Source organism: Mya arenaria, chromosome 11 (assembly GCF_026914265.1).
Source record: "Mya arenaria isolate MELC-2E11 chromosome 11, ASM2691426v1".
In the NCBI taxonomy this organism is placed as follows: domain Eukaryota; kingdom Metazoa; phylum Mollusca; class Bivalvia; order Myida; family Myidae; genus Mya; species Mya arenaria.
Genome location: NC_069132.1, coordinates 59,753,823 through 59,771,429, shown reverse-complemented (window position 1 = coordinate 59,771,429; position 17,607 = coordinate 59,753,823). Strand labels below are relative to the sequence as shown.

Genomic DNA, 17,607 nt, shown 5'->3' with positions numbered 1-17,607 from the left:
ATTGTCGAGGGCATCATGACTCTTTTAATTGTTCATACTGAAGGAAGTCATCAAGTCATCATGGTACTGGTAGTAAACATGAGAAAGATTACATCGATGGGATGCACGCATTGATATATAATGTACTGAATTGAGTATTGAGGGCATTATTGTTCAACAAGTTAGTGTTCTGAATGAAGTGTTGAGGGCATTATAGTTCTTCGAGTTAACGTACTGAAAAGAACTTAGACTATTATGGTTCTATTAGTTAATATGATGAAGAAACTTTCATGACATAATGGTACATTTAGTGCACATTACCTTAATTTGGAAGTGATTTTGTTCTAATCATTGACATATATCGCTTGTTTTGAAAGCTTATTGACATATTGTCATTGTATATATAAGAAAAAGTGAATACGTAAAACAATTTAATATCATCAATCCTTGATAAACATCGCTGTTGTTTTGTTTTGTTTGTTTACGCATTCTTTGTCTTTGGCATCCACCTTGTGCAATTAAACAGGGTTAATTTATGTAAATTTTCGACTGCTGCACTTGTTCCCGTTATTTTTTTCCTATAAATATTGGTTAATATTTGTTTGTTTTGATTTTACGCCATATCGAATTATAAATACTTATTTATGTTTACATTAGCAAATACATCTTCTTTTGTATCTAAACGAAACTTTTAGTTATGTTTTGCTGCTACAAATAGCGACAAAATAGACATAAAATGAACTTGTTTATCTTTCTCGTTAACGTCTACGATGTGTAAACAAAACAATCACAAAAGGACTCTAGGAATAAGTAAGAACGCACATGATACTATGTCTTATTGAAACGATGTTAAGAAACAAAATGACAACTTTATTTAATTTTGAGTTTTCTGTAAATATGATGTCCTAAATATAAAGATATATGAGCATCATATATGCCACCATAACGCTGTCGCGAAAATATGCTGCTTCTGCAAAGATGGTCACGTTAATGAAGTAATTATTATGCATTTACTTTTTTTCGCAGCCAACGTATTGTCTATTTGTTGTATTACTATTGTTGTAGTCAATTCAACATATTCCCGAATGAATAAACATTTCTCTGGCAACATAATAATTGATAAATTTAAAAGTAACTCCAAGAACCCGTTAGACAGTGATTTTTATACTGATGTATGTGATATTCAAATGGAAATATAACTGTTTTGTATTCTCTTGAAGTTTTGCGTAATGAAGATTGATAGTTCAAAGAACGTGCGCTAAATAACATTTTCACTAATGAGTCTGTCTTGTATGTGGTAATTGATCCTTCTCTATCTCTTTTATCTCGGGCTTTCACCCTTGTATACGTGTTATTTTACATTTGTTGTACTCAACCATTTCACTGCAAACTGGAATCATAAACAAGAAAATACGCTGAAGATATGCATACTATCCTACTTCGAAGTGAAAGACAAAGAAGGCAACACACCCGATCATTTTAAGAACCCGATTCAATGAAGGCCGGCCTCATCAATGAATTTGATTTTTAATAAATATCCATTGACTTACCCTCAGTGAATACCCGTTTGTGTATCATGTAAAGAAAAACTCTCGTGCCTGACTCTGTTATGTTCCATATGAGATAAACATAAAACAATCAAATATGCTATTTCTCAATTGTTGGTACACATTTTTGTTTCTCAATAGACAAGGTTATCTTGCCTTTGATCTTATGGGCCAATCATCTCTTGGAATGTTAATATCAAAGCCTGCGTCTTAAGTATTGTTTTTTTTTATTATCCACTAATTGTTGACTACCGTGTATCGATCTCAACAGCATAGCGATTTTACAGTCGACTGTAATTGTTGTTGAACGTTGTCTTTCAATGTACAATGTAGAGTCTATTAAACAGTGAATGTAATTATATGTTGTTATGTTACAAACATTTGATTGTGTCAAATTAATAATAATACCAATCTTTGCTTGGAACAGTTTGACTTTTATAACACTTATTCATATTCCAGTTGATTAGTTTACCTCACAACAACAACCCTCAAATAAACTTTCCGTTTTTATTTCACGTATTTATTGACTCACCCGAATATGGTTTATTGCGCCCAGTTTATCCCATATCGGGTCACCTACTAACCTTGTAACGGATATATCACTTCGACATCCTGTATACTTGTTTACGTTTTTCATTTATTCATAAGGCTCGGAAAATAGACGCCATTTTGGTACGTTATAAATTTGATGCCCCGGCTCTGGACCAATAGCGTCGCGTCATTTATGTTGGAGGCGTGATACAGTTAAATAACACATGGTAATGATTGTTTATGCGGTAGGTGTATTATAAGTTCAATAAAAGAACTCCATTTGGACAGCAAAGTTTTATCAAATAATATGAACACGCTTGAAGTGCTATTGCCGGACACTTTAAGTGTACTTAATGACTAAGTGAAACATACTAGGAGTAAAAGGGAAAACGTTTTATTTTTTGTATATGTTAATAAAACTTTTTAAATAACAAGCAGTTCTGTTGCTGTTAGGAATTTATTTAGTGTATACGCAACAATCTTCAATAATAGTGTATACATTATATATAATGCATTATTTTATATTTTATATGAAGTTAAGAGTTATTTTTCTTAATTAACTTAAATAAAGCTACTATGCATTTGAGATCAAGTACTTACACGTAAATTCTAAGTAAAAAAGGGGCATAATTCTGTCAAGATGCATGATACAGTGACCTTCTCCTGTGTACAGGTTGGGAGAATGATGGTGAACAAGTGTGCGAAGTTTCAAAACAGTATGTCAATGGACTTTGAAAATATTTGAGGTGGTACGCAAACTTTAACATAAGTGTTAATGCTGACGCTGACACTCGGGTGACTAGGATAGCTCTCCTTATTCATCGATTAGTCAAGCTAAAAATGATCACATATCAATAATGTTGCACTGAAGTATATTACAAGCAGGTGTAATTATAATTTTAACTAGAATTGAATGGGCAAAAATCTATTTAAATATGATGGTAAAACATGGCAAAACATTTAATCAATTACTAATAATTATGATTGTATATGAACAATATGTAGCCAAGCAGCTCTGGAAAATTGTCTGCAAAATATCTCAGTGAGAATACAAATTATTTTCTTATTTTTTTTGTTACAAAAGCACACCACACCCCCGCTAAAAAAGTTGCAAAATGTTAATTATGAACAAATGTGTTGTTTAGATCTTAAGGGCAAATACAATTCTGCTTGCTTTCAATAAACTTTAAAATAATTTGTGTCTGCAATGGCAAATCTGACAAACATCATGTCTAATGATCAAAATTATCTAAATTACAATTGATGAATATTGTAAACAGCTTTGCTAAAATCGGGTATAAACCAAAAGACCTGTGACAGTTAAATATGCAGCAACACATGTATTTCTTTACAGATCACCAACAGTGACCTTTTTGTCTTGCTTTTTGATAAAAAGGTTGTTGTTTTTTTTACATCTGGTGGGAAATAAACTTGTATAAATAAATTGATGTTAAAATTTTCTAATTTTTAAAGGCCCAATATGTTATGACCTCTTATGAGGAATATTCTAAATGAAGCATAAAAATAGTCAAAACCAATTGTTCATATCATGGGACTTTCAAGACACAGTGTATTAACGATTAAACTTATCAAGGTGTAATTACAAACAAATGACTTCTAACCCTCACATAATGTTTAACCCACAGGAATGATAAAAAATCAGAAATGATAAATTGCAATTACAGTCAACATTCAACAGAGCTGAAAATATATTCTAAATTTAGCATCTATATAGAATATACAATAAAAGTAATCAAGTCAGTGATATTGTTGGAACACACCCAAATAAGAACCCAGTAAAAAACTGTCAGCTGAGCTCAATAAGCACTATTTCATATATGTTTTATATTTGTTGAGTGTAAACCATTTATATATGAAAACAATTGAAACAATTAAAATGATTATATTATATAATTTATACAGAATGACATCATGAGGCTATTCAACTATTCACATATGTTAATATGCACAACATAAGGCTACAGTTATCTGCTATTAATTTATATAGATTTAAAAAAAATGCCTGCCATATGTACAGTGTCAAATTATGTTGATAAAATTCAGTGTTCTCAAAAGCACAATCAATGTTTTCTGTACTGACAGCTGGGTCTTCAATGTTTAACATATATATCAGTTCAACAACATACAGTGATCTTGGATTCATTGACAGTCAAAACACCATAACTACTATACACTGAACTTGTGTCTTCTTGAAAAAAATCATGAATAAAAGAAACCGAACAAACCGGCAAAACTGAAAGTATCTGGTTTAAATGCTGAATATGGCACAAAATTAACAGAACAGAGTTTTGCAGTTGTCTATACGTTGCTCAATTATTACATATTTGCTGTAAATGTCACATTTTGTATTATTCACACAAACAAGTTTGACAGGGGTGACATTCTCTTGAAATATGGGATTCTGTGCGAAATCCAGTTTCAAATTGTTTGACCACTTCAGGCTGCTGGCACATCAGAATCTGCAAATAACATAAATGCAATGTTTTTAACAGAATGAATAAAAGTACTAACTACTACTGTGAAGGAATACCAGTTAACAATCATTTGAGGCATACACACTTCTTTATGTAGTCATAAATTTGATATAGTCACATATGGTGATAATTAAAGAAGTCCAACTTCAACACAAATTATTTATTTATGAAACAACGTTTCGGCCATTCAGCCTTCATCAGGTTGTATGTATGTAATGAACAGGAAATGACATCAACATCAAATGGCGTCAACGTTGATAACGCTGATATAGTCACAAAATGATAGTCATGGTGTAATTTGACGGATTCAAAGATCAAGACAAAATATATGAAATATATTATGTTTGAATATTTTGCAACGAGTATTAAACAACTCCAAGGTAATTGACTACAAAGAAGCATTTTGGAGTAGTCAGAAATGCACTTGCCTAGAATCTCTTCTTACTTGAAGACATTTTCCATTCTCTGGAGGTGGTATGGAATTCCAGACAGAACTATCTTGAACAGGATTTTTGGTCCATAAAGGTCCTCTCGAGCTTCAGCAACCAGGTGGCAATAAAACATGAACAAATACATTTGTGCTTTTACAGAATGTTGAAATGCATTAAGAAGTATTGAGGGATAAGTCAAACACCTGAAATTTATAAAAAAAGCAAACAAAATAGTTCATTAGAAAATGATATAATCTCATGGGCGTGACCGGAAATAATTTACAACCAGCATGAAACAATGTTATTTAGGAATGAAACAAACAGAAAAGATAAACTTAAAAGATTCAAACCCGCTACTGTTTAAATACATTTTCATAAAGTGATTGTGAAATACTAATAATTTACCGCATGATGTCTTATCCAATTTGAGTTCGGCTGGCTGGTCTGTCATCATCCCCATCTCTAACCTGTTGCAAATAATAACAAATTAATATTAAGTTATTAAGGAAATGGATTACTAAAAAATGTCCACTATACCTGGTTGATGTAATTACTAAAAATCTTATTTTCATAAGGACATTCACTAAAGGCTTCGTGTTGGGTTTATGAAGCTGGCATTTATGCACCAGTCAATTGTAACCACCACCCTCCCCAGGTCCGGGGAATAGCAGGGACTTTGACTTCTGGTCAAGCCAACCCCGGCTAAAATCTCCGCACTGCGCGGACGAACAAATAGTAAAATCCCTGCCAAATGCCCCCGCACCCCAGGGACTCTTGGTGTGCCCATTCCCCGCTATGTTTTGCGCAAAGACAAAACCACCGCATTCACCCGGCACTGCAGGGCCACCTGAAAGGTAACTAGAGCTATCACTGAAGGTGATTAATACCCACGAACGCCGCCCTGATATGAAATATTTGGAAAGCTAACCTATAAATGACAGCTTTATTTTATGGACTATTGTCATTGTAATTTGCTAAAATAGTGTAATGATTCATGTACACTGAAATCCTTCTCATTGTGCTGTACCATTGTATAAAGTTTTATTACATTCAATCCGGTAGATTTCAAGTTATGCTCTGGAAAAAAAAGTAACAAAGGGCAATAACTCTGTAATTGGCTCAAATAGAATTGCGGTTCCTATACACTGCACTTACTTTTATTATGATCTATCACTGTATGAAATTTTATTAAATGCCATCCAATAGTTTTCAAGTTAGGCTCCGGACAAAAAAAAATAACAAAGGGCAGTAACTCTGTAATTAGCTGTAATAGAATTGAGGTCCCTATACACTGCAGTTCCTCTCATTATGATCTATCACTGTATGGAGCTTTATTAAATTCCATACAATAGTTTTTAAGTTATGCTCGGGACAAGAAAAAAGTGTTTAAGGCCATAACTCTGTAATAAGCTAAATTAGAGTAATGGTTCTTTTGCACTGCACTTCCTCTCATTGTGCTTTACCATTGTATGAAGTTTCAATAAATTCCGTATAGTAGTTTGCAAGTTAATGTCTGGAAAAAAATGACAGCAAAAAAAAACAAATAAAGGGCAATTACTCAGTAATTAGTTAAAGTAGAGTTATGGTTCTTAAACACTGCACTTCCTCTCATTTTGCTTTACCATTGTATGAAATTCCAATGCATTCCATCCAGTTATACTACAGACAAAAAAGTAACAAAGGGCAATAACTCAGTATTAAGCAAGAATAGAGTTATTGTTATTGTACACGGCACTTCCTCTCATTATGCTCTACCATTGTATGAAGTTTAATCCAATTCCATCCAGTAGTTTTTAAGTTTTGCTTGGGACAAAGTTGCAACGACCGACAAACCAACCGACCACAGGGAATGATAGTATTAAACAGATAGTATTTTTTTTCCATCGATTTTTTAATTGAATTGTCCCTGACATGAGGAAATAGTAACTAGAATATTATATACTTCTTATATTGATACTTATTGTTCTGGGTGGTGAAAGTTATATTCACAGATTTTCTAAACAAATATGAAGTTTACAGATGCAACCTCACATTTGACAGTTTAGACATTATTTAGTTTTTTATTAGATGAAAGAATCAGCTTATTTTTGTATCATTACAAAAAACAGATCTCAAGTGTATGAAACTGTCCCTTGAATTACACTTTTCCTAAAACATTATTGAGTAAAAGGCCTGTCTCTACCCAATTTGGGAAAAAGCTCTAGACATTTTGGATAAGTTTGCGTCGTGAAAATGCTGAAATTGGGAAAATGAACTGTTAAAAGAAAAAGCTGTCTAGTCTCCTGCGAATTAGGAAATGATTGTATATTAGTTTATTTCCCTTTAATAGAACCATAATGGCTGAAGTATCAGTCCTTGTGTGTAAATATCTATTGCAGTTAATCAATCATGACAGATAATATTTCATACAGATATATATGAATGTGATGAAAATCAATGATTTCCGAGTACAATTATCAAAAAAAAAAAATACATCACATAATTTATTAGGATGTTGAAAATGAACCAGTACATTTTAAAAGACTTTCTAAAAATAATAATCTGAAGATTGGAAAAAACATCTTATATTTTGCTTGGGTAATGGGGCCGAAAGTCGAACCCGTGGGTACTATAGAAAAAGCCCTTAGTAAGTACTACGCTTTTAGCCATGAAACATATTTTTTATACTAAATAAATTCCAATGAAACTGTCCAATATGTATCTAAACCTCACATTGACAGCTAGATGGTTCATGAAAGGGCTAGACACTAGATGGTCCAAAAATAAGCAAATATATTATTTCCCAGTTCATATTGTGAATATTTAGCATGTAAAAGTGGCTTGATAAGAAGAGACCCATATACTGACAACAGGTATTTATATCGTACACAAACAGTTAAACTTTAAATAGGTAAAACACAAAAAAAAAACAGCGAAAGAAGCATTGCACCATTAGCAAAGGTTTTCACTATTTCTTTTATCTTGCAACTGTACAATCTGGTGTCCCTTAAATTTGCACTCCCACAGCTATAACGTATTGACAACTTTCTTATTTTTGTCTTTTAACGAGCCAATTTTTATGTAAATGCATGGACACAAATTATATAACATTGCTGACAAAAAAATTGATCGCAGATTTTAATATATCTTTTTTTTAAAACAATGATTTTTTATTCATTTTTCTTAAACGTTAGTAACGTTTTAAAAACATAAAACATTAATGCACCAGTCAAATGTAACCACGCCCCCTCCCAGGTCCGGGGAATAGCGTGGAATTTGACTTTCGGTCCAGCCAACCCCGGGTAAAATCCCCACTCTGGGGAAACAAACTGGTGATAAAACCCCGGCCGAATGCCCCCGCAACCAAAAGACTCAATATAAGGCCCAATTTCCCCTAAATTTAGCGCTAAGACAAAACCACCACAGTCACCCGGCCCTGCGGGGCCACCTGGAAAGTAAAAACACAGACCATTTCCCCGGCTATCCCCGTTATACCCCCGGACCTGGGGTGGGTGGGCGTGGTTACAATTGACTGGTGCATAATTTAAAGGAAATATTAAAAACTGCAATCAGATCTTTTATCAGCAATCTTTTATCATTGGTTTGCAGATATTTACGCAAAAAATTACTCTTTCCAAGGCCAAAAAAAAAAAAAATGTAAAAACGGTAAATCTGTGAGAGTGCAGCTTTAAATTCAATCACTGAGAAATGTAAACACATGACATGAATAGGATCATAGCTCCATCTGCTAAATTGTCATTATTTATTGTCAGAATTTGAATTTATCCATTGAAGTACAATTGGGACAGAAAAATGTACGACAATTGCGGGACTGGAACCCGGGACCCCTTTGCAAACAAGGCGAGTTCTTCGCCAACTGAGCTACTGAGATGCATTCACATTTTCTGTCAATCTAAATAAAGAGGCTGATACCATGCCATAACCTATGTGCTATAACTTAAAGAAAGAATAAATAGGGAATTTGTTTTGTTTTAGTGTAAAATCCTGATGTACATGAATTTCACTGAGTGAGAATCAAAAGCTATATTTTAAGAGTAACGAACTGAAATATTTTGCGATCTATCACAAACATAATAATTTAATTTTAGATCCTAAAAGTGTATTTAATGGCATTCAATTATAATTATTGAAGTAGGGCAACAAATTATAATTTGTAAGGAAATGTTACATTATTTTGGTAATGAAGTTGTTCAAATTGTGTCCCAGCCCTCTTAGCACTGGCATTCAATATATATTTGAGAGCTGGCTGAAATTTCAAACATAAAAAAAAATATCAATATGTTTGAAACAGTGAAAGATTGTTTTACTATTGTTTATAAATGTCTATAAATCACCACAAAGTATATATATATAATAAAAATGTTTTGAATTTTCCTATGCCTATGCTTTTCTATTAGTCATAGTTAGAGCTGGCATTGTAAATGTCTTGTTAATTTTACATGAACAATATCGCTTTTTAAGTAATTCATATATATATTGTGTTTGAAGAGTTTAAATTGAGGAGAAAATATTTATCAACCATATTCTATCTCAAGTCGAAACAAAAAAGAAAAGTAAATTGCACACTGCACGAAGAAAAATCACTTATCTACAAGCATGTTAAAAACTTCTGAACAATATTGCGAAAACCGCCATTGTTTTTGTGCTGAACTGATGACCCCGCATTTTCTGATTATATGCAGAATAAAAAAGGTATTATAAACATTGCTTGTCGTGAGGTGAAACCCCTCCCGATCCCACCCCATTTAAATAATTAATTACTTAAATGTCCTTTTTTACTTTGTAGGAAAGAGTTTGTCTTAAACTGTCTTGCATGCTTATACATGCCTTCAGATGAACAATTTTGAAAATATGTTAACTTAAAGAAATTTTGTGCGTAAACATGTGCAAGTTTAAGCGAGACATGTCAATACATTTCATCTCGTCTAAAGGTATCCTTCTGAAAACCTTGGTAAAAAAATCACCAGTACGACGCTGTAGCTCTAGTGTTATCATGCAATTCTGCCAATAAGAAACACTGCCTTTTATGCTGAAATCTCCCCCTGGGTTCATAATCTGTAATACTCACATTATTATGCTTGTTGAAACCAGGTCAAACATGCCAAATTTGATGGTTGTTGGAGGGGTTCCCGAACCCTCCCCTGAAAAACAAATTATGAATTACTAAACATTTGATTTCATTATATGTGCTGAAGTGGTTTTCTGTAATTTCATTCATACATCTTTATCGCTTAAAGTATTCGCGAGTAATCTGCCCCACTCTGTCATGACAAAAATATTATTTTTTATTTTATCATCTGTGAGACTGCCCCTTCAATGGGCGGACGAGTCTAGCCTGTGTGACCAGCTGTTCGTTTAATTCAGTTGGGAAGAGCGCCGTGCTAGTGTCCCTGCGGCCGTGGGTCTGTGCCCCAAACCAGGCACAATTTTCTTCTCAGGTTTACCATAATCATGCATAACGATTTTTAATGAAAAAACAAATGTTTTTTTTAGATTTAATTTTCACTACTTAGCGATGAAAATGTCGATTGAAGGACCAAAAATCCAAAATATTGAAAAAATTAAGTTCTATGTAGTGTTGAGGTTCAATATTTAGCAAGCATGGCTTATATATCCGATGCAACATAAAAAACTGTAATTAGGAGTAGAACAATTTTTATGAAAATAATATTTTATTAGATTTCTATTCAAAAAGCATTAATTTACGCTTTCCCGGAAATGTCGTAAAGCAAAATTTATATGTTTGAGAGTCAAATTTATCGGGACTTCCTAATCAACAATGTCTTGTGGATTTGTGTTGATTGCATCTATTTTTAAAAAGATTTATGCATTTTTGTAACCCGGAAACGAATTTCAACCGCGAAAATTCATCATTTTTCTGAATAACATTCTTATTTGACAAAATATTATCAGGATCTCTCAGGACATTGTTGGATAAGTATTCTGTGGCATTTTGACATAATGACGAAGTACTTATGTTGACAGACTTTTTCGTAATGATGTGAATGCTTTTTGATCCATAATCCTTTCAAATCGTTTTTTTGTAAAATTTGTTCAACTCCTAAATAACCCCAAACATTTCGCCAAAAATAAATGTTTCAACCCCCAAAAAGATCGTTTCTTAAATCTAAATAAAACAACCATTTTTAATGTTTTAGATTTTGACCTTCCCCACCCACTTTGGAATTGATGTGGATACCGTTTGCATCACTTTAGCTTGTTCATTACGTAAAAAACAACGTTATGTCATTATGATGTCCAAACAGCAACGTATGAGCGATTGAATTTACAATAACAAGTATAATTCTTAGTTCAACTCACAGTGAAAACAATGTTAAATCCGTGTTATTGCATCATGATATTGATATATGCAAATCATTGTTTACATCAACTGCGCAAAATGCGCATAAATACATTTATCTGAATTATTTAGATATTCGGTTAAGACGGTATTTTTTAAGATGTGGGGTTAAAAAAACAATTGTAATGACTAACCCTGTTCGTTTTGTATTATAATTGTAGAGTTATGAAATATTATTTCCGGTTAAAAGAAGTACTCTTTAGACGTGTATTCATTATATGTGTTCTCCACTCCTTTTATGGAAGTGCCGAAGGTGGATTGTATATGTACATCGGGTATTTCCGTATTGATTTTCATTGGTTAACGGAGGTCAAACCCCGCCCTTAACATGTACAATTTGCTTGCCGGCATGCACGCGCTTTATATGAACAATGTATGACGAGCTTTTCTGGTTCTCATTTTCACGGTTCAGTGGTGCCCAAACTTTTTAATGCCTATCACTCCGGCAAAAAAGAAGTAGTCACTTGCATACACGTACAAACCGTAAGAGGGCTTGTACAAGCCCGTATCAAAATGTTGCCAACATAAATCATGTGAACGTGTTGGTTGATTTCCAGGTACGATTAAGAACAATATTCACCCATAAGCACATTGTTTGATTTTTTGCTAGTAAGTTAATGTCAATGTTGAAACGTTATTGTTATTATGACTTAAACGTACCGTCACTATATACTAGAACATATAAAATGGCATGCCCCTACTGCCCTTTAACTTGTTTTCTGTTATTGTTATGGAATGCTCGTAAGGTTTAATGTTCGTTTACGTTTAGACCATTTCCTTGCGACTCTAAACAGTGTTAATATTTGAATCCATGTATACGGGACCTTTCTGTAGATTTAATGACTTTTTAATTTCGAAGCATATCGTAGTTAAACTGAACTTAAACATACAATGTAACTACACATTTGTGATTCACTAGACTGTTTTTTTCAATCTTCTTACGTCAAAAAGATTGACAGAATAGTGTCTTTAGTCCAACCCTTAATAGATAGTGTGATCAAAATCACGATTTCAAAATATTATCACTGACATTCTTAGCCGAACTTGAGGCCAGTGTTATTATATTAGCGTCTATTATGTCTTCTTAACAAAAAATAATATTGGAACCAGGCGTTTATTTAATTTGCCAAAAATCCTTTCCTGGACGATGAGTAGAGCTTAGCCTGTCTAAGCTCTTGTTATAAGGCAAATACCGCGTATGTATAATGGGTAATTAAACCCTTTTAGTTCAGAATAAAAATCTTTTATGCATGGCTTGTAGAATATCAATAGGTCAAAACAGCAATGTTATCATTTTCCCCATTAACTTTTAGTCAAGCGGGCACTAAAGTTTCCGGTTCTTCTTCTCGCCAAGCTGTTTCCTCCTGAATGTAAGTGAGATTGGTTGCTGGCCACATTTAGTGCTATAGTTTGATTTACACAATAATATAGCATGGTCGCTTCGGGCCTGATTAATATACTTATCTTAAATAACTTGTTCTAAGTTAGAAATATAATCAAAATGGCAAAAAAAACTTAAAGTAAAGTGAGTTCCATTTGCACAACGAAGCACATAAATAAAGCATACGCCAAAGGTGTCTCTATCACTATGGTTTCGCACTTCTTTATAATAGTGTTATAAAATGACGTAAATGACTTGCCAAACACAAACGAAGTGTGCACTGAGTGTTTTCAGATATCGAATTATACTTTCCGCCAATGTTGGGAATCGCTGCTATTGGCTACTCAGGGGAAGGTATGGTTATTGGGTAAACGGAGGCTGGTTAGCTCAATGATCAACCTCAGTCTGTTTACTAGAGTGGGAAGTGGTGAGATTTTTTTTCTGTAGTATTGGTAGATGGCAGACAAACCAGTTCATCCTTCAACTGTGAAATCGCTATGGGACTAGTATGCGTCTATGTAAATATTATTTTATTCGATTGAATGCAAAACTACTGGATTATTTTTATTGGATTAAACTAGTTTCTCTCACAACCGAATATATAAATATTTCTAAAAGGTTATTAAAAATAGTTCTAACTATGCAAAACGTGTTCCCTTTAAACGTTTCGAGGATATATTTATTTTTCTTTAAATGACATCAATACTATTTAATACTTCTCCTTTTATCGTTATATTTTACAAACTTCAAGCACATGAACAGTTAAAAAATGAACATTGTTTAGAAATCAGAAGACTCTGAGGAAAATACTTGAGCGAGGTGTGTGTTGTGTCCATTTCACTAGACACTAGGACTATGATGACACGCAAGGTGGTAAACATTTTTTCAATCTTGTTAAAGACATGTTTACTAGGGTGTAAGTGATTTATACTTTTTTAACGTATATCTCTGTCGATAGTTTTGCAGGTTTTTTTCGGTTAAGCTGCTGTATGATTATAATGGTTCTATTATTACTTTTATGATCTATAACGTTAATTTTTGAATAACATATTTAATTTTACTTTTACAAAACAAAAAGAGATATTTACATTCCATGACAAAAATGTGCGTTAAACGCAAAAACTCATAGGTGCAAAATTGCACTATTTGCGGAGATGGAATGAATTTCCCGGCCTCCTCTTTTTAATGTCATGCCATATAACGCACAATTGATTTTACACCGAGAGTATTAGTTTTACATTTACTGCTTGAAACCATTAGATCTCTGTATCAATATTAAAGAGCATGTTAATTTGTCGGAACAATCTTTGACTGCGAACAAAAATAATATTTAATTAATTGTAGGATATATATTCAGAAGAAAAATCTAAGACTTTAAGTTTTAAAATACATTGCTATATAACTCCTGAATTTGAACGCAGTGGTGCATTCTTTATAAACTGTTTAATTATTGTTCATTATTTCACCCTCCTTGAATTAGAAGCTACTTTTAATTATCATTCCAGTTTCAATGATAACATAATCTACATGTTGCAGATAATACAGAGCTGGCAAAATGGTTTTACCAGTTTTATTAAACGATTCGGAGCTATAACAGAACCATATATTTAATTTTGATGATAATCCATTCACTTTATACTTCTGTTCCTCCTGTTATATATGATTAACTACAGTCGACCAGATTATGTAATATGTATATATACACAATTAAAACCATGCTTATTCTGTTTTTCAGGTAAATGGACCCATTATTATGAAATATAAATCTCCGTTCAACAAACTGGCAATAAGTGACCTTTGAGAAAAGCATTATACAGAAGCTTTATGTGCACGTTGTTTCATTCCGGCGACGTCTTTGAAGGACTCAGCTTCAAATTTTTACGAGGTGGATATAGTTAATAGTATATTAACTATATGAATTGATATTTGTAAATTGAAGACTTGCTAAAGTTAAAGAGGCGGACTTGCATATGGCTGTATAGAAAATGACTATTCTGACGAGTGGTATATGAGAAAACAATCCAAAATGATATAACAAAATAGTGTCCATAGGATGTTATATCTTCAATCATCAACTGCTATGGAAACAAATAACGTTTAAGACAGTTCGGGATAAAGCAGGATTGAAAAGCTGATATCTTAAGAATACTTTATAACAGTTATAGATGAATGTTTAATTTATCCCATCAAGAAATACGATACATATTCCTCTGCATTACATGCAGATTTTGATTTATAAAATTGCGCATTGTTCATCTACGGCATATACGTTCCAACACGTAACGCGCATATGTCCAAGTTTTAGAAATTGTGAATAGTAAACTTTATTCAAAGAGCCTTCTGATCATTTGCATAAAGTTTATAGAGTTTATCTGGACGAAAAAGGTGTTGCCTTGAACTAATGAAGAACGCAGATAATAAAGATAGAATTGCAATGTAAACTAACAATTTATCAGCGAGGATTACATTTTTGTTTACATCCAGTGTCTAATTTATCGATATAATTTACGAGGAATATTTTGGGATATTTTCTTCGGAAGGCAAATCAAAATAAAGTGTAATATAAACAACAGCAGAAGAAACTGTTAATCACTTTGTTTATGTTTTGTTTGCCAAAACCAAACCAGAGTAAATATACATATTATCATCCGTTATCTATTTGTGGTTATTGTTATTAATTTTCTTTATTATTATTAATGAGTACCGACATGAATGCGCAAACTAAAGAACTAACCAAGTTTGTGGTTTTGAATGGGACGCTGACAAATACATCGAGTGATATCGACGATTTGGCGATGATTGAATCAGTGAATCAACAACAGTTTCAGTTTCAACTTCCGGCAATAATATACACTATCATATTAATGATGATTGGAACTCCAGGGAATGCCATTGTCTTATATGTGTATTTCTTCAAATGGAGGAAAAGCACGTCACGAATGTTCATCCTATTTCTAACATCACTGGATTTGGTAAATTGCATTACTACTCTCCCAATGGAGATATTTATGATGAGATACTCGGTAATGTTAGACAGACCCTGGCTGTGTAAGATATCTAGATTTTCAACCTACACCATGAATAGCTCATCAGCAGCACTTTTGGTAGCGATTGCTGTTGACAGGTATCGGCGTATTTGTAGACCACACGGTCCACAATTCAGTGCGAAAGCTTCAAAGTACATCAGTATTTGCTGTATTGCGCTCGCATTGTCTTTAACATGGCCATCATTACTATTTTATGGCACGCGTAGTGTCAAATTAGGAAATGTTGAAGGAAAGGCTTGTTTATTGGAGAATAAATTCGATGATTCCGTATATCCCCATGTTTATTTCGTCGTGATGATGGCAAGCACTGTCGTTATATTTACGACATTGTCTGTGTTATATTACTTTGTCGGCATTCAAGTTTGTAGGCATAGAAGAATGAGATTGAAGAGAAAACGGGAACAAACGGCTGCTCAGAACTTAGTGATACGTGAACCAAGCATTAGTAAAGACGACACCTTACTGCAAGATTCAGACTCAAAAGAAGTAAGGAATAACACGACGGAGCAGTCAGAAAATCGAAACAATGACACTTACCAAACAGGAAACTTAATCGAACATCAATCACATAATCGTATAGAGCTATTGTCCTTACCTGTAAGAACATCTAACAACGATCTGTCGGTAGTAACGTTAGATGAAAGTACGGTGAACAGTGATGGTAGAATTGCCGTTAGATCCACTCCAGAGGTGCAACGAAAATCTTTATGTAATAAAGAAAGACAAAAACACAATAAAAACGGATTTACCAAGAAGAAAATGTGTTTGCGAGACTCTCTTTCTAAATCGAACGGCTCCCAGTGCATTCATATACGTGTCCGAATAGGGCGCTCGACTTTAATGCTGTTTCTCATCACTTTAGCGTATATTGTTAGTTTCTTACCGTTTTATGTAATAGCAATTTTTCGCCAGACTGACAGTACTTTTGTATCACGAATGGACGGCGCTGGCTACATGGCTTATCATTTGTGTCTGAGGTCCTACTTGTTGTCCAGTGCAATTAATCCAATAATATACTCCTTCTGTAATTCTCAATTTAGGATATTCTGTTTTGATATGATGAAGAAACAAAAACGTCTAAGCAGTAGAAGCTTGTTGTAACATTTGGTGCACGATTTAGTTGTAGATTTTGATTTATATATCCAAACAGGCCACCTCGTTCTACTTGGAATGTTCTATATCGACATATTTTTACAATACAATATTTATCTTGATAAATGATTATTTTGCATCCCATAATCTATACTAGAGCCAACTTCAATTCAATGGCAGTACATTTAAATACGAAAGATGAATATGCTTTTGTATTCGAGGCGAAATTGATAGTTTAGGTCACCTCGAATTGAAAGGCCGTATATGTCAATGCACAGGATAAACATGCTTTTGTGTTTGTGCCGACAATTTATAGTCATTATTCTCAACGGTCGTATACCGTTTTACCTTGTATACTTTTAAAATCGAGCAGCTAACGAATGGATTGGTTTTTGTGTTGAATGTATTTCGTTTTACGCTTTCAACAGTTAATACAGCTCGATTTATGACGGCACTGTGGATGTTTATGTATGGCCTATTTGAAATAAAATAATAAAATAACTTATTGCTTATATGTTTATTTCTGAAACATTTAAACAGTGTCTATAGTACCGCCTGGGCTTCTTCCTCTAGTTTTCATTGTATGAAGTGTCAAGGCTGTTTTTGTTTAAAGTATCAATTACATGATTACGGTTATACTGTTCTCGAATCAATTTAATTATTACTGTTAATGATTTTGCAGACGAGACTTTGAAAGAATGACACAAGACAACATAATTTGTACATAATAAAACATAATTATT

General features: G+C 33.3%; 1 protein-coding gene across 1 annotated transcript in view; it reads left to right on the top strand.

Moving 5' to 3' along the window:
• Positions 1-17,320, top strand: part of LOC128209959 (muscarinic acetylcholine receptor M2-like) — a 48,413-nt gene extending 31,093 nt beyond the window's left edge. The window contains exon 2 of the mRNA XM_052914237.1: positions 14,461-17,320. Coding sequence (XP_052770197.1) covers positions 15,422-16,873 — 1,452 coding nt within the window. The 5' untranslated portion in view covers positions 14,461-15,421 and the 3' untranslated portion in view covers positions 16,874-17,320. The remainder of the gene's footprint in view (positions 1-14,460) is intronic.
• The last annotated feature ends 287 nt before the right edge of the window (positions 17,321-17,607 follow it).